This window comes from Pristiophorus japonicus, chromosome 21, assembly GCF_044704955.1.
Source record: "Pristiophorus japonicus isolate sPriJap1 chromosome 21, sPriJap1.hap1, whole genome shotgun sequence".
NCBI classification, from domain to species: domain Eukaryota; kingdom Metazoa; phylum Chordata; class Chondrichthyes; family Pristiophoridae; genus Pristiophorus; species Pristiophorus japonicus.
The window spans coordinates 48,462,486-48,485,735 of NC_091997.1; the positions used below are offsets into that span (position 1 = coordinate 48,462,486).

General features: G+C 42.7%; 1 protein-coding gene across 6 annotated transcripts in view; it reads left to right on the forward strand.

Moving 5' to 3' along the window:
• tlk2 (tousled-like kinase 2) overlaps window positions 1-23,250 on the forward strand; it is a 159,995-nt gene that overhangs the window by 116,353 nt on the left and 20,392 nt on the right. For all 6 annotated transcript variants that reach the window (XM_070864730.1, XM_070864729.1, XM_070864732.1 and 3 more), the window contains exons 14-18: window positions 1,573-1,654; window positions 3,211-3,302; window positions 12,466-12,555; window positions 14,381-14,550; window positions 21,383-21,521. In XM_070864730.1, the coding sequence (XP_070720831.1) occupies window positions 1,573-1,654; window positions 3,211-3,302; window positions 12,466-12,555; window positions 14,381-14,550; window positions 21,383-21,521 (573 nt within the window). The remainder of the gene's footprint in view (window positions 1-1,572; window positions 1,655-3,210; window positions 3,303-12,465; window positions 12,556-14,380; window positions 14,551-21,382; window positions 21,522-23,250) is intronic.

The window sequence follows — 23,250 nt, forward strand, 5'->3', positions numbered from 1 at the left end:
AATAGGGTGCAAAACTCAATGCCTATCCTTGGGTTAGCTATTTGTAGAGTAGCGTTATGGCCACCAAAGTCAATTGTAACTAGTTTGTTCATCAAAGATGAGGGCTTTGGCAGGCACTTTTTTTTTTTACATCTCTACTGTTCTGATTTGATATTGTGCATATATCAATGTTAAAGCATCCAGGTGATCAACATTGGGCTACAGGCAGAATGGAAACTGTCCAGGTGAGATAAGTTTGGAGAACGACTCACCAACTGGCCTGTGCTTTTCATAGGCACTGGTGTGAGCTGTTCATTCCTTGCTGAAGTGTAACAAATATTGATCAAGTTGGAGGTGCTGGAGACAGTTCAATGTCTGAATTAAGTAACCTGACCTGAATGTCCAGTTTACTTTCTTTCTCTCTTTCTCTTTCTCTCTCTCTCTGCATGTATGTATGTATGTATGTAGCAAGGCTAGCATTTATTGCCCATTCCTAGTTGCTCTTGAGAAGGTGGTGGTTGAACCACTACAGTCAGTGTGGTGTTAGTTAGGAAGTTCCAGAATTTTGATCCAGCGATAACGCAGGAACAGCAATGTATGACCAACGGTGTGTGACTTGGAGTGGAATTTAAAGGTGATGGCGTTTCCATGCACCTGCTGCTGTTTTCCTTCTAGGTGTTATTATTACAAGAGTAGGGTCATGGAGTGTGATCATCTAAACACAGTAATGTTTCAAATCCATGGAGCCAGAGAACGAGCCAACGCTAGCGAACTTAAGCACGTTGTTGGAGCCGCTTCACGTGCTCCTGCATAAGGGTTGAGATTGGTTTTGGGGGGACTGTCAAGAACGGGCTTTCAATTGGGCACAGAACCTATTTTGTTCAAATAAGTTATTGACCCTGTACGACCCCTGTAAGAAATTGGTTGTGACATGTGATGCATCGTCCTATGGGGTTGGGTGCGTGTTGCAGCAAAGTAATGCTAATGCCAGCGAAATCCTGTAGGTGGAGTTCTTGCATTATTTAAACAACACATGTGCCTGCCAGTCTGGGAACCTGACTCAATTGGCTGGTTTCTGAAACTTGTATTTTTATTGAGAGTAAGCCATCTTTTTCTGTTAATTTCTTGGGTCTCGGTGTGTCCCACACCATCCCCAGCCACGACATCAGGTAGGCTACTTGGTTTCCAGCTCTCTGCAATATCACTTTGTAACAATGTGTATATGTGAGAACCATCAAAGGTGACTGATCTTTTTAGCTGTACCCTGGGGGATTTACCTGGCCTCCACTCAGTGCCTTCGTGGCTACATTGGCTGGAATCGGGAATTAAATGATGAAGGATCGTGGCCAATAGCACTGCCTCCCATATCCAAAGGCAGGGAGGGGCTAGGGGTACACCACTAGCCCCTCCCTGCCGTTGGATATGGGAGGCAGTGCTGTGTGTTGAAACACTGATAGAATTTAGACTTGGTTTGAAAGAGTTTTGTAAAGTGCACAGCACATGGTTATTCCACTGACCCATCTGGTTGTACAAATGTCTGAGGTGCAGGATTTGACTCTGTTATTGAAATGTCTTAAAATACTCTTGTTGCAGATTTAAAGACCATCCTACGTTAAATGACAGGTATTTGCTACTACACCTGTTGGGAAGAGGAGGTTTCAGTGAAGTGTACAAGGTATGTTCTTCTAATAAACAGCAGAAAAGTAGAGAAAATACGCAATCTCATCTGAAGGCTTTTTTGTGGATGTGCTTGTGGGAGCTTTGAGTGGGGGTATCATGTGGCAATCTGGAGGGAACTCTGATATGCACCAAGTTTGCTACACGTAGCGTGATGTATTTCATATGAACAAAGTGTGCAATTGATTCCTAATTCCTATTACTTGCTGAATGTTGCCCTTATCAAAGTGTGGGATGTTGGTAGAGAATGAAACACTTTCCATTTCAGACACTACATGACACGTGCTGTGCCCTTTGAGTATCCAAATTAGAGGCTCATTGTCACCACAGACTGGTTTGAGACAAGCCAAACCCATTATACACGAGCCTTATAGCCACCTTTCTGGGCTGGATTTGAACCCTGCTCTCTTATCTGTATCCTTTTTATTTTCTGTAATTTAACCATTTCGCCACAATTAAGTGTGGACAAAGCATACCCTGAATAGCAGTTTGCTGTTACTTTTTGCAATCAATACAGTTTCATCTTTACATGGCAAGCTGAGTGTCTGGTTTATTACAAGAATAGGGGCACGATCTGAAACGGGGACAGGCTTGAGGGGCTGAATGGCCTACTCCTGTTCCTATTAATAATTTTGCTTCAAATCCATGGTGCTGAGACTATATTGAACGGGTATTTTTCTGCACCTCCCAGGGGCCAATTGAGAGCAAAAGTGACGCACCGGTGCTGTGTTGTCACAAAAAGGCTGAATACAAGCAATACTTTATAAATATACATTGCTATGCTTAGGATTTTTAATTTTTTTTATTGGTGCACATTTTTAAGTTTAATTTTTTGCCATAATTTCACTGTTATTTTCCGTTAGATCTGGGGTTTTTTTAATTGAGGAAAATAGCAGCAAGTAATAGGAATTAGGAATCAATTGCACACTTTGTTCATATGAAATACTTCACGCTACGTGTAGCAAACTTGGTGCATATCAGAGTTCCCTCCAGATTGCCACATGATACCCCCACTCAAAGCTCCCACAAGCACATCCACACAGCCATGTTGTATACTTGAGGGTGTGCTATGGACTGGACTGTCTCCAAGGGGCCCTTGCAGAGATGTGTAAGATATTTAACAGATTAAGAAGCTAATGACACTTCCAGATGCAGCAGGACAATGGGGAAGAGGCACAGGTCAGGGTTGTGTAGAGCAAGTCCAAGATGGGCGTCAGGAATGTGTATTGTTACACGGGGGTTCTCTGCAGCTGGAACAGGTTGCCAAGACACTAGGCTTATTTAAGAAACTATTGAATGCTGTAAAGGGAATTGGGTACAATGTGAATTCTGGGAGGATGAAATGGTTGAACTGAACTAAACTTCTGCCTTCTGTTCGCTAAGAAGTTAGTCCCAGTACAGGAGCAGGACCATGCATTGGTTGGAGTCAAAATACTAAATTGGCTCTCCTGTAATGTACAGATGATTGCTGTTGTTTATTGATGGTGTCATTCGTTCAGAACGTTTGTTTAGTTTAAAAATGAAATTACTCCATGTTTTGAATCTTTTTAATAGGCATTCGATTTACAAGAACAGAGATACGTAGCGGTGAAAATTCACCAGTTAAATAAAACCTGGCGGGAGGAAAAGAAAGAGAATTACCACAAGTAAGTACAAGGGGTACTGCCCAAGTGTTCATCTGAATTCTCACAGTCTCCGTACTTGCTGGAGCAAACACTTACAACAGTGTTTTTCACTGACACTTTGCCAAGAGCCACAATCTTGGAGCTTGCTTGATGGCCTTGTTTGGTGATGCTCCCAACGAGTGATGGGATGGGGGTCTGCCCCCAGTTTCCTCCAGGAGGGGCCCTTGATTTCGAATCTGCCGTGCTGGCAGTTCCCCACAAAAAAAGCACCTGCATTTATACAGTGCCTTTCACAAACTGGGGAAGTCCCAAAGCCCTTTACAGCAAATGAAGTACAGTTAAACCTCCCTTATCCAGGACTCCCTATCCGGCACCACCCCTCATCCGTCGCCATTCCTGGCCGCTCCGACATGAACAAATTTAAGTCCTTCCTCGCTGCTGACTCCCGCAATTGCTGGCCTGACCCCACGATCCACCCTCCCGCCGCCACGATCTCTCTGCCGCACTCCCAGTCCCAAGCCAGCCAGCCCCCATACCCCTTGCTCAGCACCTGTACCATCCAATTTAATGTGACCTCCCCTCGTCCGGCAAAATCCCTTATCTGGCACAGGCTAACGTCCCGAGGGTGCCAGATAAGAGATGTTCTTATTTTGAAGTGTAGTCACTGTTGTAATGTAGGAAACCTGGCAGCCAGTTTGCGCACAGCAAGGTCCCTCAAAGAGCAGTGTGATAACAACTAGCTCATCTGTTTTGGTGATGTTGGTTGGGGGATATTGGTCAAAGCGCTTTGGAACATCCAGTGGACGTGAAAGGCTCTATGTAAATGCAAGTCTTTAGGATACGGGAATAACTCCTCTGCTCTTTTTTGAAATGGTGCCATGGAATCTTTTACATCCATCTAAGAGAGCAGATGTAGCCTCTGTTTAGTGTCCCATCCAAAAGACTACCCCTCTGACAGTGCAGCACTCCTTCAGTACTGCACTGAAGTATCATCAAAGATGATGCGCTCACGTTTCTGGAGTGGGACTTGAACTCTCAACCTTTTGACTACAAGGCGAGAGCGCTATCACTGAGCAACAGAAGAAGATGGGGGGGGAAATTACAGGGCACGTTGTCCCGTTAAAATAATGAAAGATCCAACAGTTTTGATGGATGTTCTTTCACTTGCTGTATAATTAATGTCAGTCAGGCTCTCAACTCAGTCAACTCTGTTTTGCTTCCAGATGTCAATAACAGCTATCATTGGTTTAAAAAGTATTGGAGTTTGTTACATGACTGCCCTTCAATAAAAAACAAGCAGTTACTTGGATTATACAGTGCCTTATTGTTGCCCCTCAATGTCCTCTGGTGCATTACAACCAGTTGCAATACTGAGTCACCTACAACTAAAAAGGCTAGCATTGGCGCTGACTCCATGGAATTGCTCGGTGCTGTGACTCTCTCCCCACTTACATTGTCTGTTTTTTGCACCTGCCCTGGTGTGGCCCTTATACACACGATCATTATTTGCGGATGACACTAAGTTGGGTGGCAGTGTGAGCTGTGAGGAGTTTGCTATGAGGCTGCAGAGTGACTTGGATAGGTTAGGTAAGTGGGCAAATGCATGCCAGATGAAGTATAATGTGGATAAATGTGAGGTTATCCACTTTGGTTGTAAAAACAGAGACAGATTTTTATCTGAATGGTGACAGATTAGGAAAAGGGGAGGTGCAACGAGACCTGGGTGTCATGGTACATCAGTCATTGAAGGTTGGCATGCAGGTACAGCAGGCAGTTAAGAAGGCAAATGGCATGTTGGCCTTCATAGCGAGGGGATTTGAGTGCAGGGGCAGGGATGTGTTACTACAGTTGTACAGGGCCTTGGTGAGGCCACAACTGGAGTATTGTGTACAGTTTTGGTCTCCTAACTTGAAGGACATTCTTGCTATTGAGGGAGTGCAGTGGAGGTTCACCAGACTGATTCCCGGGATGGTGGGACTGACATATCAAGAAAGACTGGATCAACTGGGGCTTGTATTCACTGGAGTTCAGAAGAATGAGAGGGGATCTCATAGAAACGTTTAAAATTCTGACGGGTTTAGACAGGTTAGATGCAGGAGGAATGTTCCCAATGTTGGGGAAGTCCAGAACCAGGAGTCACAGCCTAAGGATAAGGGGTAAGCCATTTAGGACCGAGATGAAGAGAAACTTCTTCACTCAGAGAGTGGTGAACCTGTGGAATTCTCTACCACAGAAAGTTGTTGAGGCCAATTCACTAAATATATTCAAAAAGGAGTTAGATGTAGTCCTTACTACTAGGGGGATCAAGGGGTATGGCGAGAAAGCAGGAATGGGGTACTGAAGTTGCATGTTCAGCCATGAACTCATTGAATGGCGGTGCAGGCTCGAAGGGCCGAATGGCCTACTCCTGCACCTATTTTCTATGTTTCTATTATGCTGACTGGAAAGAATTTGGGCTATCAAAATTCTATACCCATTAGTGTATACACTTGGGCGAGACAGAAGCTGAATTGGTAATCAACTGGTGGCTTGTAAGCATACTGAAGCATATGGAATGCATCGTAAGAAATTCAATCATAGTCTTGGCCGCCTTCTGTTAAATTGTGATTTATATTGCAGCCGCTTATTTTTCTGCACTGTAGTTGTATTCCCCTGGGTTCAGACTATTAAATTCAAAGCCGTTTCGTTTTATGTGCTGGCAACTTCTAACGGATGGAATCATTCTTCAAATGTACTTTCTCAGTTGCTTCAATAATATATTCTGCACCGTGGGTTTTCAACGGTGTTTTTATTTTTACTTATGTAGGTGTGCCATCCCTTTGGTTTTACAATGATTTACAACTACAAAATACGCTGGCTGAGAGCTAAAGAAGGAAGCACTTTAAGCACTGCAAGAATGTATTGGAGCTCTGCCTGGAAACAAACTTAATTTATATTTCCTTTGCAAATTATATTTGAACAAATTTCTATCATTAACATTTTTAAGAAAAATGGCAGTGAATCCTGGTATGTGGAAAATCGTGGTCTTTATAAACCAGACTTGCCTATACCAGTATTTACGGTATGAGGAGCAGACTGGGGCTAGGTAGACTTTGTATCTATCGGGAATAAAAACAAAACTGAAAATACACAGCCGACCAATCAGCATCTGAAAGAGAAATGAGGGAAATAATGATTTGGGGCCCAGTGTTCCCGTTAATTGCACAGCCATGGTCTGGCACTCCCACACAGGCGCATGGAGAAACCGTGCATTCATGGGAATGTGAATGTTATGTTCTCATGTTCTTATGTTCTTATTATCTTATCAAGACGTATAAGATTATGAGGGGGTTTGACAGGGTGGATGCAGAGAGGATGTTTCCACTGATGGGGGAGACTAGAACTAGAGGGCATGATCTTAGAATAAGGGGCCGCCCATTTAAAACTGAGATGAGGAGAAATTTCTTCTCTCGGAAGGTTGTGAATCTGTGGCATTCACTGCCTCAGAAAGAATATGAGAACATAACATTCACATTCCCATGAATGCACGGTTTCTCCATGCGCCTGTGTGGGAGTGCCAGACCACGGTCGTGCAGTTAACGGGAACACTGGGCCCCAAGACATTAATCCCTCATTTCTCTTCCACAGGGGGCCACACAGCCAAAATAAATTAGAGGGAACATTGATGGGACCCTTAAACTGATCTGACAAAGGAACCTCACCCTGAAATATTAGCCTGTCCTTTTCTTTTTCAGATACTGACTGACCTGCTGTGCAGTTACACAAATTATTAATTTTACAGATATTTTTTATTCTTGCTAGCTCTCATTTGCTCATACCTGTACCAGATTGCAGTAATAAGAACATGAGAACATAAGAAATAGGAACAGGAGTAGGCCATACATCCCCTCGAGCCTGGTCCACCATTTAATAAGATCATGGCTGATCTGATCATGGACTCAGCTCCACTTCCCCACCCGCTCCCCATAACCCCTTATCCCCTTATCGATTAAGAAACCATCTATTTCCGTCCCAGCTTCCACAGCTCTCTGAGGCAGCGAATTCCATAGATTCATAATCCTCTGAGAGAAGAAATTTCTCCTCATCTCTGTTTTAATTGGCGGCCCCTTATTCTAAGATCGTGCCCTCTAGTTCGAGTCTCCCCCATCAGTGGAAACATCCTCTCTGCATCCACCCTGTCAAGCCTCTTCACAATCTTGTACGTCTTGATAAGAGCACCTCTCATTCTTCTGGATTCCAATGAGTAGAGGCCCAACCTACTCAACCTTTCCTCATAAGTCAACCCCCTCATCCTCGAAATCAACCTAGTGAACCTTCTCTGAACTGCCTTCAAAGCAAGTATATCCTTTCGTAAATATGGAAACCAAAACTGCATACTGCATTCAGTATTCCACGTGTGGCCTCACCAATACCTGAAATAGCTGTAGTAAGACTTCCCTGCTTTTATACTCCATCCCCTTTGCAATAAAGGCCAAGATACCATTGGCCTTCCTGATCACTTGCTGTACCTGCATACTATCCTTTTGCGTTTCATGCACAAGTACCCCCAGGTCCCACTGCATTGCGGCACTTTGCAATCTTCATTTAAATAATAACTTACTCTGATTTTTTTTCTGCCAAAGTGCATGACCTCACACTTTCCAACATTATACTCCATCTGCCAAATTTTTGCCCACTCACTTAGCCTGTCTATGTCCTTTTGCAGATTTTTTGTGTCCTCCTCACTCAGTGCTTTTCCTCCCATCTTTGTATCCTCAGCAAACTTGGCTACATTACACTCAGTCCCTTCTTCCAAGTCATTAATATAGATTGTAAATAGTTGGGGTCCCAGCACTGATCCCTGCGGCATCCCACTAGTTATTGGTTGCCAACCAGAGAATGAACCATTTATCCCTGTTCTCTGCTAGTTAGCCAATCCTCTATCCATGCTAATATATTACCCCCAACCCCATGAACTTTTATCTTGTGCAGTAACCTTTTATGTGGCACCTTGTCAAATGCCTTCTGGAAGTCCAAATACACCACATCCACTGGTTCCCCTTTAATCCACCCTGTTCGTTACATCCTCAAAGAATTGCAGCAAATTTGTCAAACATGACTTCCCCTTCATAAATCCATGCTGACTCTGCCTGACCAAATTTTGCTTTTCCAAATGTCCTGCTACTGCTTCTTTAATAATGGACTCCCAACATTTTCCCAACCACAGATGTTAGGCTAACTGGTCTATAGTTTCCTGCTTTTTGTCTGCCTCCTTTTTTAAATAGGGGCGTTACATTTGCAGTTTTCCAATCTGCTGGGACCTCCCCAGAATCCAGGGAATTTTGGTAAATTACAACCAATGCATCCACAATGTAGAGGGAACAATAACCAGTGCCATATTTCTCAAACTCAGTATATCCAATCTGATTCAGTGTGTGTGGTTGGCCTTCTAGATTAAAATAATTGACCTTATTCTAATAACAATAAGCTATGTGCAGTATTAATGAAAACTACATTAAGTATTGCCCTTTACTCTCTAGTTGAGAAATGGCCATTTCAGAGTTCCAGGTCTAGCTGCACAACCATTGACCATGTGAAGGTATCACATGTCTTGGCAGTCTCAGCCTTATGGATGATATTTTATTACTGATTTCATGTCCAAGCAAGCTGTGAGTGAGTGAAAGTTCCTAATGAAAATGTTTTATTTCATCACAGCCCTATTGATTTGAGAATGATCTAATTATTTGGGTTAAGTTTCGGGGTTAAATCAAAATGCACAATCTGTTTCCCAAAGGATATTAATTGTTTCCGTTTCCCTTGAACACTCTGCGTAGTGATGCAAAGTCAGTGACTTGAGGATGGTAAAGTTTCTGTGAGATACACCCCCGTTCTTTGTCGTAGTGAGAGGGATATGTACTTCTGGCCATCGTTCCCCCTAAGGTGTGCGGCAGGCCGCTCACTGCTGGAAGACATATTGCGCATGGAAAACAAAATAGAACATTGCTTCAAGCTAGTCTAATTTTTTTAGGCAGAGGATTGATGGGGCATGCAATACCTTACCAGGAACTGGTGGAAGCAGAATCTATGCTACTTTTAAACAGGAGGTGGATAAATATTCAAAAAAGGAAACATTCAAAGAGAATGGGGAAAGAGCAAGGCAGTGGGACTAAGTAGCTAGCTCGTTTAAAGAGTTGGCAGCTGCGATGAGCTGAATGGTCCCCTGTACTGTAAAATTTCAAGATTCTATGACCATTCGGGTTGTGCCCCACATATTCTTGAGTTTCCATCCTGGTGCTGGTCAGGTAGTCCAACGCACCCACCTGTAACTACTTTAGAAGTTTTGCTTAGCAATGACTGGTTTTTGTGGCTATTATTATAATAGATCCCCACCTGTTATATTACACGAGTTGATGATTCAGGATAGTGCCTTTATCCTAATGAATGGTAGCAGGGTCGTCCTATCCATAAAGATTCCTAACGCTCATACCCTGAAAGCTGAGGGATTTGTTTTCAATTTCCTGGATAGTGCACATATTGGTAGCAATTTCTCCCCTCGCACTTACCCATTTCCTTCAGAGAAAGTCTGGCCTCTTTGAGCTGACCTGACTGCAGGCTATTTGAGCAGTAATTGTATGGAAATCTCTAACTGTGTTTTCTGACATTGATGTGGGCCTTGCACAATGCTCCTCAAACCAGGTCAGAAAGGCATTCATTGGCCCTCTATATTGAGGGAGCCCTCAATCCCACAGCTGCTCACAGTCTGGAGTGCTTACAGAAGCCAACTCTTGTCCGTGCGATTTATCCTCTGATGAGTGTCTCTGTTGTGGACGTGATGCACTTTCCATTGCTTGAGTGAGTTTTGTCTTTGTACATTTACATGTGCTGACTTTGCTGAGCGATTTCCCAAAGCATCATAGGGGAATTGTTCCTGAGTGCATTTGATCGCCTGGGTGCAGTGAATATTGGAAAATCGGGCATGTTGGAGGGCACATCTGTGAAGAAAGCCGCTCGATTTTTCTGGTATTTACGCAGTGGGCCCAGGCGCAGACACGGGGGAGAAATCTCCCCTGGAGTGTACATTATGAAGTGTTTGGGTGCAGAAAATGTTATGCAGGACTTCACACTTGAGATGTCCTTGCAGTCAGTTTTGTGCTGAGATATTCATTGGCTCACCATCTGTCTGGTAATGGGCGGTAACCAAAAAAAATGAAAAGTAGGAAATGGTGCACGCTTCAATCTTCCTTCTCAGAAGATGCCAGGTCCGTAGACCAGGATTTTCCTCTGAGCTGTTCCTGCTCTGACTCCGGAATTGCGGAAGAACCCCCATTTACGCGCATACACGGGGTTTCCAGAGCAGTCACGGTAGCGGTGTGGAAGCGTGCGGCATAACCTTGGCCGACACTTCTGTGCATAGTTCAGAAGCTGCTGTTGTTTCAAATGAGATGTTAAACAAAGCCCCGCCCATCTGCTCAGGTGCACAAAGAAAATATCCCGCCAAGCTAATCATAACAATAAAAAGAGCGGGGAGTCCTTGCCAACATTTACTCTCTAAAACCACACCCCAAATTACCTGGACATTCATTCATATACTGTCTGTGGGAACTTGCTATACGCAAGTTTGCTGCCGCGATTACCGAAGTGACCGCACTTCAAAAAGTAATTTATTGGTTGTAAAGCCTGTAAAGTTGGAATGTTCTGAGGACACAATATGGAGCTATTATCAATTCAAGTTCTTTACCCTGCGACTTGCTATATGTAAAATTGCATAAGGAAGTTACGGTGCTATTGTATACACTGGTTGAGCACAAAATACATGAGCTGCATGGAAATCTCTTATTGTCCAAAACTAGGCCCAAGAAATAAATCTGTAAATTGTGTCGGCTCAGATTTCATGTACTGAAATGATTGATAATTCTTCATTTTTTTTAAATCTCATTAATGATGTAAACATCTTTCCTTTAATGAGAAATTAGTGCAGTGTGTTTTCGGGCACACTACTGCAGATTATACATATATTTAGAACCGAGCAGTTCCCCCTTTCTTTCCACCTCCTAGTCCATGATGATGCATATAAAATAGCTCAGACGGGAATCCAAAATATGGGTGCTGTCATGTACTATGTGGAAAAAAGAAATATGGGCAGAATGTAGAATGAAACTCTGATGGAAATCAATAACAAGCCAGTGTCAGTATAACTGCTTTCTATATTGCAGCCTATCCGAGCATTCTCTCTCTTTTCTGTGCAGATAGTGCAGCCAGTTTCCCCGTAAACCTTTCTACACTGTAGGGTTCACTATTCCACACTTCCACACCATGACAGCTTGGACATGATGTTGCATCGTGATGTTACTGCAGAAAGAATAGCTGCATGTATAACATTGTGTCATGGCATCGCTACACGCTGCTGTCACTGGCATCGGCGCGTTTACCGGTTCCAGGGAGATCGGCGGCAGTCGGAAGGTCTGGTGAGGAACGTAGTTTCCAGGCCTTGCAAAGTTCGACGAGTTTAGCCATTCCCCATCAACGTAAAAGCAGTTTGATGGGGAAAATTAAACCATGGTTTAAAAACAAGACTAGAGCATTAAATACTGTCCAATACAAAGGTTCAGTGCCAAGGCCACATCGGGACTATGATACGAGATAGAGCACCTTATCTTCAGATGGTGTTAGTCTCACAAAGGTTTGGTGAAAAGCAGCAATAAACTTAAAACTGCGTGTTTGTTCTTTACTTGGTTATCTCTCTTATCTCATCTTCTAACTTCTGATAACCAACCTTGTTGGGTTCTTGTGCGGTTTTGTTCAATGAGAAATTAAAGTTAATTATTTCCTTTTAATTTTTTTAAGAATGATGTATATACCATAAAGAGCTAAACATATCAAACATCACCAGTCATTTCAGGGCATACAATTAGAACAATGTTAAACCTATACAATTTACTGATTTATTTATTACTATTCCATCCCCTCCTCTAGGGTTCTTGGTATATATTTTTAATTGTAACATTTTGGGTTTGTAAGTGCAGCCACATCTAATGTTTTAAAGGATGGATGGAACCATAGAGCTTACTTCCTGGTTCTCAATGTCAAAAACACTGCTGTCCAATCTGAAAAGGTTAATTTGCCACGTTACCTGGCTCGGGTAACATTTTTATATCAGTGTGGGCTGGGTGCACACTGTCTGATGATGTTGATGATTTGTTTACAGACATGCCTGCAGAGAGTATAGAATTCACAAGGAGCTGGATCACCCCAGGATAGTCAGACTCTACGACTATTTCTCATTAGATACAGACTCGTAAGTTTTTTTTTAAAACTACAGTGTGTTCTTGGATAGCAATAGTTTCCTGAAGTTGTTGAGTCTTGCTGGGTGCAGTTGGTTAATGTTGCCTTGTGTACCTATGGATTTAGTCTGAGCTCTGTTTCGGGCAAGTTATGCATTTAAAGGGTTACAGATGTACTTTTTGTTCAGACTCACCCACCCAGAATTCCCCTATCTATAGAGGCAAAAGTCTTGCCTTAAAATTCTGCGAAAAACACATCAAGTAATCATTGCCATGGAGACCTATAACTAGTCTCCCTGCTGGATTGCCCTGGTAGTATAATTTGCCGGGAGTGTTCAGGAGTGGCCCCATTGTAAACATTGAGGGGGAATGGCTTCACTCAGGTCTGGGAACTACCCAGAGTCACCTGACCCTACAGGCTACAAGAGGGAGGGAAGATGCTCCAAGTGTGTCTATGTCGGAAATACAAGTGACATGTATTTCAAAGAAATTCATCGTGGAAATACCACGTTTCCTATAAAGAGATTTTGAGCAAAAGTACTCCCGCCAAGACAGTTCTATCCCTTTAAATATAAAGAGTAAGACTCATCCAATCCAGCTGATTTTTTAATGGTGTGCCAGTTACTGTGGTTTTATCTGGCTTGTGGAACAAACTAGTTTGTCTGGTGATTAGGTGCCACATTTGGGTAAAAGTGCATTTCCTCTTGGACTTGGTTAAGTCTTAGCAGCAAGTCAACTTGCTGGCTCCTTAACGGGTCAATAATGGAATCTTCCTGTTGGGAAATCCGAGTAGAGTAACTTTATATTAGTTACAGCCCTTGTTCAGAAGTGTTAGGGAAGTAGTACAACAGAGCTGCACTCTGCCATTTTACTGTGCATTAGTTTTCAGGAGTTACATAATGTTTAACGCACCTTGTATTGTGCAAGAAAATACTGTGACCCCCAGACAGAGCACATGGAAAATATTGTGCTGACACCATTGTTTAAACAGCTGTTAAATCTTTATCGTCGAGATTACTCTGTCAGTTGTTGAAGTACAAATTGCCACATTTCTGTCTGTAGTAATCTGAGCAATCTGTGGCTAAAAGTCCCTTGATTGAAGGGATTGGCAGAAGTGCACAGTTAGTTGCATTTTAGAAGCACAGTGGTTATATCAAGGAACGTACCCTGAACATGAGGGTTTATGAAACCATTGGGTTACTTGCAGGCTGAGTGCAAAATAAATGTTTTTTTAATGAATTTGTTTCTGCTTAATAGCACCCATTACCTGGGCAGCGGAGTTTGTTTGAAACAATTCCCCAGTAACTCTTCCTTCCTTGAACATTTGGCTTGTAAAGTTTTCCCCCGTCCCGACCTTGAAGAGATGCTGACGTTCACCAAGCAGCACATTGCCCTCTCCCAGCTGAAGCACAAAGTATATGGGAAGAGAGATCAAGTTGATTGAGGATGACTGCCAAGTCATTTAGGAATGTTGTTGTTTTGTTCAAATTTTTGAGTCAAGCATCATCCAGACTCTTGATGGGTTTTGTTGTATTTGCTGGGTCGCAGTTTGTGGCTTTGTCACAGTAATATATCCCTCATTAGTCAGAGAGAAAAATGAGCCATGAATTAGATATGCTTTTGTGATGTTTAAGATCAGATTCATATGTGTGACAAGACCGTGGAAAATTCCACAATTGCTGTCCATGCCAAACAGCGCATTCTGCCGTCTCTACAAAGTTACGTGTCAGCTGATTCCAAGTGAAAATACAGATGCTTATTTTTTTTTAATTCTTTGTAGTGGATGAGAGCAAAAAGACACAAAGACGTGTGATGAAGTAATGTGCTGTTGTTCCTCAGGTTTTGTACTGTGTTAGAGTACTGTGAAGGCAATGACCTGGATTTCTACCTGAAACAGCACAAGTTAATGTCTGAAAAGGAAGGACGCTCCATCATCATGCAAGTGGTCAACGCCCTGAAATATCTGAATGAGATCAAGCCCCCCATAATCCACTATGACCTTAAGCCAGGTGTGTATTTCTGTTAGAGGTCTATCCTATTAAGTCATCAAAGGGCAGCATGACTGGGAACAGTCAGTGCCTACGTGTACAATGTTTAGTCTAAATACTTATAAACAGGGATCAAAATAATTTCTGTAAAATGTTCCTGACATTACAGTTGGTTCACTCAATGCAACAATCGTTTGTTAAATTCTTTATTGAAATCAATGATAAATTATAGAATATAATTTCTGCAAAGAACATTGTTTTCTGTAATTCTCTTTCTGTTCCCTTTCCTCCCTCCCCACTCGTATGCACATTGAAGGAGTTTCAAAAGAAGAATTGTACTCGTCATGTGAGAGCGTGCTATGTTTTATCCACAGTTTGTACCGGTCAATGTGCCATTTCACATCGAGTATCATGGTTAGATGGAGGGTGAAACTCCTTCCACAAGAACGTAAGAATTGGGAGGAATAGGCCATATGGCCCCTCGAGCCTTCCCTGCAACTCATTAAGATCATGGCTGATCTTCGACCTCAACTCCACTTTCCTGCCTTAACCTCGTATCCCTTGATTTCTCTAGAGTCCAAAAATCTATCTCAGGTTTGAATATACTCAATGATTCACTCTGCATCCAGCTTGTCAACCTCATCTCAGTTTTAAATGGGCGGCCCGTTATTCTAAGATCATGCCCTCTAGTTCTAGTCTCCCCTATCAGTGGAAATATTCTCTCTGCATCCACCTTGTCAAGCCCCCTCATAATCTTATATGTTTCGGTAAGATCACCTCATTCTTCTGAATTCCAATGAGTAGAGGCCCAACCTACTCAACCTTTCCTCATAAGTCAACCCCCTCATCTCTGGAATCTACCTAATGAACCCTCTGGAGTAGAGAATTCCAAAGATTCACAACCCTCTGAGTGAAGAAATTCCTCCTCATCTCAGTTTTAACTGGCTGATCTCTTATCCTGAGACTACTCTCCAGCTAGGGGAAACAACTTCTCAGGATCTACTCTGTCAATCCCCCTCAGAATCTTATGTTTCACTTAGATCAGACCTCATTCTTCAAAGCCCAGAGAGTATAGGTTCAATCTGCTCAATCTCTCCTCATAGGACAAACCTCTCGTCCCAGCAATCAGTCTAGTGAATCTTCGTTGCACTGCTTCTAATGCAAGTATGTCCTTCCTCAGATAAGGAGACCAAAGCTGTGTGCAGTACTCCAGGTGTGGTCTTCCCAAAGTCCTATACAATTTTAGCAAGACTTCCTTACCCTTGTTCTCCAACCCCCTTGCAGTGAAGACCAGCATGCCATTCTCCTTCCTAATTGCTTGCTGTACCTGCATACTAACTTTTTGTGTTTCCTGTATAAGGACACCTAAATTTCTCCACACCAACATTTAATAATTTTGCCCCATTTAAAAAATATTCTGTTTTTCTATTCTTCCTACCAAAGTGAATAACCTCATACTTCCCCACATTATACTCCATCTGGTAGCTAGTTTCCCACTCAATTTGTCTATATCCCTTTGCAGGCTCTTTGTGTCCTCCTCACAGCTTACTTTTCCACCCAGCTTTGCATTGTCAGCAAACTTGGATACATTACACTCGGTCCCTTCAACAAAGTCATAAATATAGATTGTAAATAGCTGAGGCCCAAGCACTAATCCTTGCAATACCCCACTAGTTACACATGTCAACCAAAAAATGACCCATTTATCCCCAACCTCTGTTTTCTATCCATTAACCAATCCTCTATCCACGCTAATATATTACCACCAACCCCATGAGCCCTTATCTTGCTTAGGAATCTTTGATGAAGCACTTTATCAAATGCCTTTTGGAAATCCAAATATATTACATTCACTGGTTCCCCTTTATCTACCCTGCTAATTACATCCTCAAAAAAAATTAATAAATGTTAAACATGATTTCCCTTTCATAAAACCATGTTGACTCTACCTAATCGTATTGTCTTTTTCTGAGTACTCTGTTACCACTTCCTTAATAATGGATTCCAGCATTTTCCTGATGACATAAGAACATAAGAATTAGGAACAGGAGTAGGCCATCTAGCCCCTCGAGCCTGCTCCGCCATTCAATAAGATCATGGCTGATCTGGTCGTGGACTCAGCTCCACTTACCAGCCCTCTCCCCGTAACCCTTAATTCCCTTGTTGCTTAAAAATCGATCTATCTTTGACTTGAAAACATTCAATGAGCCAGCCTCAACTGCTTCCTTGGGCAGAGAATTCCACAGATTCACAACCCTCTGGGAGAAGAAATTCTTTCTCAACTCGGTTTTAAATTGGCTCCTCCGTATTTTGAGGCTGTGCCCCCTAGTTCTAGTCTCCCCCACCAATGGAAACAACCTCTCTGCCTCTATCTTGTCTATCCCTTTCGTGATTTTAAATGTTTCTATAAGATCACCCCTCATCCTTCTGAACTCCAAGGAGTAAAGACCCAGTCTACTCAATCTATCATCATAAGGTAACCCCCTCATTTCTCGAATCAGCCTAGTGAATCGTCTCTGTACCCTTTCCAAAGCTAGTATATCCTTCCTTAAGTAAGGTGACCAAAACTGCACGCAGTCATCCAGGTGCGGCCTTACCAATACCTTATACAGTTGCAGCAACACCTCCCTGCTTTTGTACTCCATCCCTTTCGCAATGAAGGCCAACATTCCATTTGCCTTCCTGATTACCTGCTGCACCTGCAAACTAACCTTTTGGGATTCATGCACAAGGATCCAAAAAGAGTTTCATGCACAAGGACCCCTAGGTCCCTCTGCACCACAGCATGTTGTAATTTCTCCCCATTCAAATAATATTCCCTTTTACTGTTTTTTTTTTTCCCAAGGTGGATGACCTCACACTTTCCGACATTGTATTCCATCTGCCAAACCTTAGCCCATTTGCTTAACCTATCCAAATCTCCTTGCAGCCTCTCTCTGTCCTCTACACAACCTGCTTTCCCACTAATCTTTGTGTCATCTGCAAATTTTGTTGCACTACACTCTGTCCCCTCTTCCAGGTCATCTATGTATATTGTAAACAGTTGTGGTCCCAGTACTGATCCCTGTGGCACACCACTAACCACTGATTTCCAACCGGAAAAGGACCCATTTATCCCGACTCTCTGCTTTCTGTTCGCCAGCCAATTCTCTATCCATGCTAATACATTTCCTCTGACTCCGCGTACCTTTATCTTCTGCAGTAACCTTTTGTGTGGCACCTTATCGAATGCCTTTTGGAAATCTAAATACACCACATCCATCGGTACACCTCTATCCACCATGCTCGTTATATCCTCAAAGAATTCCAGTAAGTTAGTTAAACATGATTTCCCTTTCATGAATCCATGCTGCGTCTGCTTGATTGCACTATTCCTATCCAGATGTCCCGCTCTTTCTTCCTTAATAGTTTCAAGCATTTTCCCCACTACAGATGTTAAACTAACTGGCCTATAGTTACCTGCCTTTTTCCTGCCCACTTTTTAAAACAGAGGCGTTACATTAGCTGCTCTCCAATCCGCTGGTACCTCCCCAGAGTCCAGAGAATTTTGGTAGATTATAACAAATGCATCTGCTATAACTTCCGCCATCTCTTTTAATACCCTGGGATGCATTTCATCAGGACCCAGGGGACTTGTCGACCTTCTGTCCAGCACTACCTCCCTAGTGATAGTGATCATCTCAAGGTCCTCCCTTCCCACATTCCTATGACCAGCAATTTTTGGCATGGTTTTTGTGTCTTCCACTGTGAAGACGGAAGCAAAATAATTGTTTAAGGTCTCAGCCATTTCCACATTTCCCATTATTAAATCCCCCTTTTCATCTTCTAAGGGACCAACATTTACTTTAGTCACTCTTTTCCGTTTTATATATCTGTAAAAGCTTTTACTATCTGTTTTTATGTTTTGCGCAAGTTTACCTTCGTAATCTATCTTCCCTTTCTTTATTGCTTTTTTAGTCATTCTTTGCTGTTGCTTAAAATTTTCCCAATCCTCTAGTTTCCCACTAACCTTGGCCACCTTATACGAATTGGTCTTTGATTTGATACTTTCCTTTATTTCCTTGGTTATCCACGGCTGGTTATCTCTTCTCTTGCCGCCATTCTTTTTCACTGGAATATATTTTTCTTGCGCATTATGAAAGAGCTCCTTAAAAGTCCTCCACTGTTCCTCAATTGTGCCACCGCTTAGTCCTTGTTTCCAGTCTACTTTAGCCAACTCTGCCCTCATCCCACTGTAGTCCCCTTTGTTTAAGCATAGTACGCTTGTTTCTGACACAACTTCCTCATCCTCAATCTGTATTACAAATTCAACCATATTGTGATCACTCATTCCGACAGGCTACCTGGTCTATAGTTCCTGCTTTCTCACTTTCCCCCGCATCCCCCACCCCTTTCTTGAATAGCGGGGTTACATTTGCTACCTTCAATCTGCTGGGATCATTCCAGAATCTAGGAAATTTTGAAAGATCGCAACCAATGCATCCACTGACTCTGCAGTCATCTCTTTTAGAACCGTAGGATGTAGGCCAACAGGTCCAGGGGATTTGTCGGCTTTTAGTCCCATTAGTTTCTCAAGTGATAAAGTGCTACATAATAGGCTTGCCAGCAAAGTTGAAACCCATGGAATAAAAGGGAAGTGGCAGCATGGATACAAAATTGGCTAGTGACAGAAACGGAGGGTAGTGGTGAACGGTTGTTTTTCGGACTGGAGGAAGGTATACAGTGGTGTTCCCCAGGGGTCGGTACTGGGACCACTGCTTTTCTTGATGAATATTAATGATTTAGACTTGGGTGTACAGGGCACAATTTCAAAATTTGCAGATGACACAAAACTTGGACAAAAGAGTGAGCAAGATAGTGATAGACTTCAAGGTGACATAGACAGGCTGGTGAAATGGGCGACACGTGGCAGATGAAATTTAACGCAGAAAAGTGTAAAGTGATGCATTTTGGAAGGAAGAATGAGGAGAGGCGATAAAAACTAAAGAGTACAATTCTAAAGGGGGTGCATGAACAGAGAGACCTGGGAAGTGCTTTTTATCTACTGATAATTATTTTAAGTTCCTCGCACTCATTAGTCCCTTATTTCCCTGAAATTTCTGGTATGCTATTTGTGTCTTCTACTGTGAGGACAGATACAAAATATTTGTTTAATGTCTCTGCCATTTCTTTATTCCGCATTGTAATTTCTCCTGTCTCAGCTTCTAAAGGACCAATGCTTACTATTGCTACTCTCTTCCTTTTACATATCTGTAACAGTTCCAATCCAGTATACTATTTGCAGGGCTATGGGGAAAGAGCGGGGAAGTGGGACCAAATGGATAGCTCTTTCAAAACACAGGCACGATGGGCCGAATGGCCATCTGTGCTGTATGATTCTATTCTATTTCTCACAGAAGCCAGATTACTGAGCCATTTCTGATGGGCAATTCTGACCAGTTTTATGCTGGTGATTTCTGAGCAGGAGTTCCTGAGTGAGGGTGATTTGGGATAGGTGTGTAGGAAATTGGATGGCCGTTTGTTTGAACATACCCTCCTTTATCTAGAAAAGCTAGATTCAAATGTAGCCCATAGCACTGGGATGAAAGCATGCTAAATAAATTGGGTATACCCAAACTAACATAATTTAGAATGCTCTTGTGTAAGAAATCGTGAATTGGAAGAAATAACTTGAGCCAAAAAAGTCTCTTCAGATTGGTGTTAGAATTGAAGGATTCATTCCATGGTACAATAGGTAAAGCTACTTGAACAGCATGAACATAAATGACTGATAACAGGCAGCTACAAACATCTGAAGTTCAAGAATGGCATATCTGACTCCACCCATGGGAGGATAAGGGCAGGAGAGGTGAGCCTTCAGAAAGTATAAACAGGAAACACATGTGAAGAGGAGAGTTTCACCCAAGACTTGAGACAAAGAACTTGACGAGCCATTGCGCACCCTGGTTTGGGAAGAGCCCTTGTAGATTAAATGGTCCTGCCCATCATTTTACCTCGGGGCCCACCCCTACAAAGAGAATAAGAGAGATATCTAAAAGAGCGTTTTAGGGCAAACGGTGCAGAGAAGAGCTGTTCATGCCACCAGCCATCTCTCCGATCGGGACTAATACCAGCTGCTTGTCACGATCGTATGTCTAACCTGATTGTGTGTTGTGTTTAACTATATTTGAAATACCGCTCCCTTAATAAAATACCTTATGACTCCCAAGACCCTTTGGGTAATCTGTGTGTGTCCTGTGATCCAAATCTTACATTTATTTCATTGGTCTAGGTTACCTAGATTTGAGATATAAGTTGAAGCATACTATGCCACTCAATTCCCTTCACCTACCTTCTGCTAATATAGGGAATTTGTAGCCAAGCAAATAGCATTGTCTGCCTCTTGAATAATGAATTTCCACGCTGCTTTAAAATTCAAGGGTTTCTGTCCTATAATATGAATGAAACCCATTTCTAATCTGCTCATTTCTAAATTAAGCAGAAACTTTTTTTTAAAGATGCCAAAGATTGTCCTTCGTTTGTTTAATTTGCCATTTTTCAGGTAGGTTTAGTCGTTATCTTAAACCTTTCCTTTGATCTTGCCTAAAGTTCTTTTAAAGTCACGAAGGAATGGGTTTGTGTGATGTGCAGATGTGAGTGATCCAACTTAGGTCCTCTGTATGACGCTTCCTGTATTGTATGCAACTTTTAAGCCAGTTGCACTGAGTATACAATAAATAAAGACGTTCTTTCATTTATAAACTACATTGCAGTTGCGCGAGTTGGTAGCGGCTGTTGATTTTGCAGTCATTCGTTTTAATGCCAGCCAGAATGCAATTCTCGATTAAATGTCGTTGGTTTTACGCTTTCACAGGTAACATTCTCCTGGTGAACGGGACAGCGTGCGGAGAAATAAAAATCACAGACTTCGGATTATCTAAAATTATGGATGATGACAGCTACAATTCAGTGGATGGAATGGAGCTCACGTCGCAGGGAGCAGGCACATACTGGTGAGATCACCCCGCAAGCTGCTCGCTGACTCTTCACACCAACTCTAGTATTTCCAGCTAATGCGATCTATTAGACTGAAATCCAATCGAAATTACGTGTAAATTTTAGATGAGCTTGTTTAGTTCTTGTATTACAATATTACTTGCTGCATGTTGCAGCTACCCTTCATGTAGCACTGTCTGGAACCTTGCCGAACCAGCAAGAACTGTGGCACCCAGACAGGAAATGATACCGTTGCTACCGTAGCAAGTTGAAGCAGGAAGGTATCATAGGAACATAGAAAATAGGTGCAGGAGCATGCCATTCGGCTCTTCAAGCCTGCTTCACCATTCAATATGATCTTGCAACTTCAGTACCCCATTCCTAACTCCCTTTTGAATATATCTAACGAACTGGCCTCAACAACTTTCTGTGGTAGAGAATTCCACAGGTTCACAACTCTCTGAGTGAAGAAGTTTCTCCTCATCTCGGTCCTAAATGGCTTACCCCTTATCCTTAGACTGTGACCCCTGACCCAAGCTAAACTAGCCAGAAGCACATGGGATTCATTGTCTTCACCCTGACCTCCAGAGTAAGCTTGGTAAACAAGTATAAATGTTTCATTTGGCTGCTGTTTGCTGTGAGGTGCACAGTACCAGTGTGAACTCTAATGGTTTGCAATAGTGTGCACTGCGAGGTGTGTAATCGGCTCAGCTCAGAAACTCCTGGCACAAAGTCTTGTGCTTACTGGGTTCTTCAGGGGAGCCGAGCTAGTGCCACCAGAGGCCCTCGAAGGCGCGGCTGAAGCTCACTTGAGATTTGAAAACACTTCGAAGAGGGGTGGGACTTCCCAACCCGTTACTGTGCATGGTTCGCTCTAGTGAAAAAACATCATCTCTCTGAGCAAGCTCAAAGCAGATTTATTCTGAAACGCTCTTGGACTTTCACAATGAGCTCTGTTAACGGTATTTAGGGAGTAAACACTTTTTTGGGGGATTGCTTTTGCTGTTTTTTGTCAATCGTGTCCTATAATTTTACTTTTTGTTAAAATCTACCTTGTTACTGTGGTAGGGTGTTTTATTCTCAATTCCGTTACTTGAAAGTTGTGAATGATCGCCTCAGTTGCCCTGGAGGAGCTAAGAGATGCACAGAGACGCTGCACCTGTATCCAAGGTAGTCTGCCCGGAGTCACCATTAGCCAAAAAGATGACACTTTCTCCGTTTTATTTAATTCATTCTCTGGATATGGGTGTCGCTGGCAAGGCTGGCATTTATTGAGAAGATGGCAGTGAGCTGTCTTGAAACACTGCAGTTCACGTGGTGAAGGTACTACCACAGTGCTGTTCAGTAGGAAGTTCCAGGATTTTGACCCAGAGACGGTGAAGGAATGGGAATATATTCCCAAGTCTGGATGGTGTGTGACTTGGAGGGGAACTTGGAGGTGATGGTGTTCCCAGTGCACCCGCTGCCCTTGTCCTTTTAGATGGTGGAGGTCATGGGTTTGGGATGTTACTTGGGAATGTTCAAGAAGATTTTCCTGTATCACCTGTCCTGCCACAAGGAGATGGTCCCAGAACTTTGCCATCTCCTGCAGTCCGACCTGCAAAGTTCCACTAGAAATAGGAATGGCTGTCCCTGTGGCTGTGAAAGTTACATCTGGCTCCTTTCAAGCTACCTCCGGTGTCATCTGCCAGTCCACAGTGCACCACATGCATCAGGCCACTGCTGTACAGATGCAACCTCCCAAAT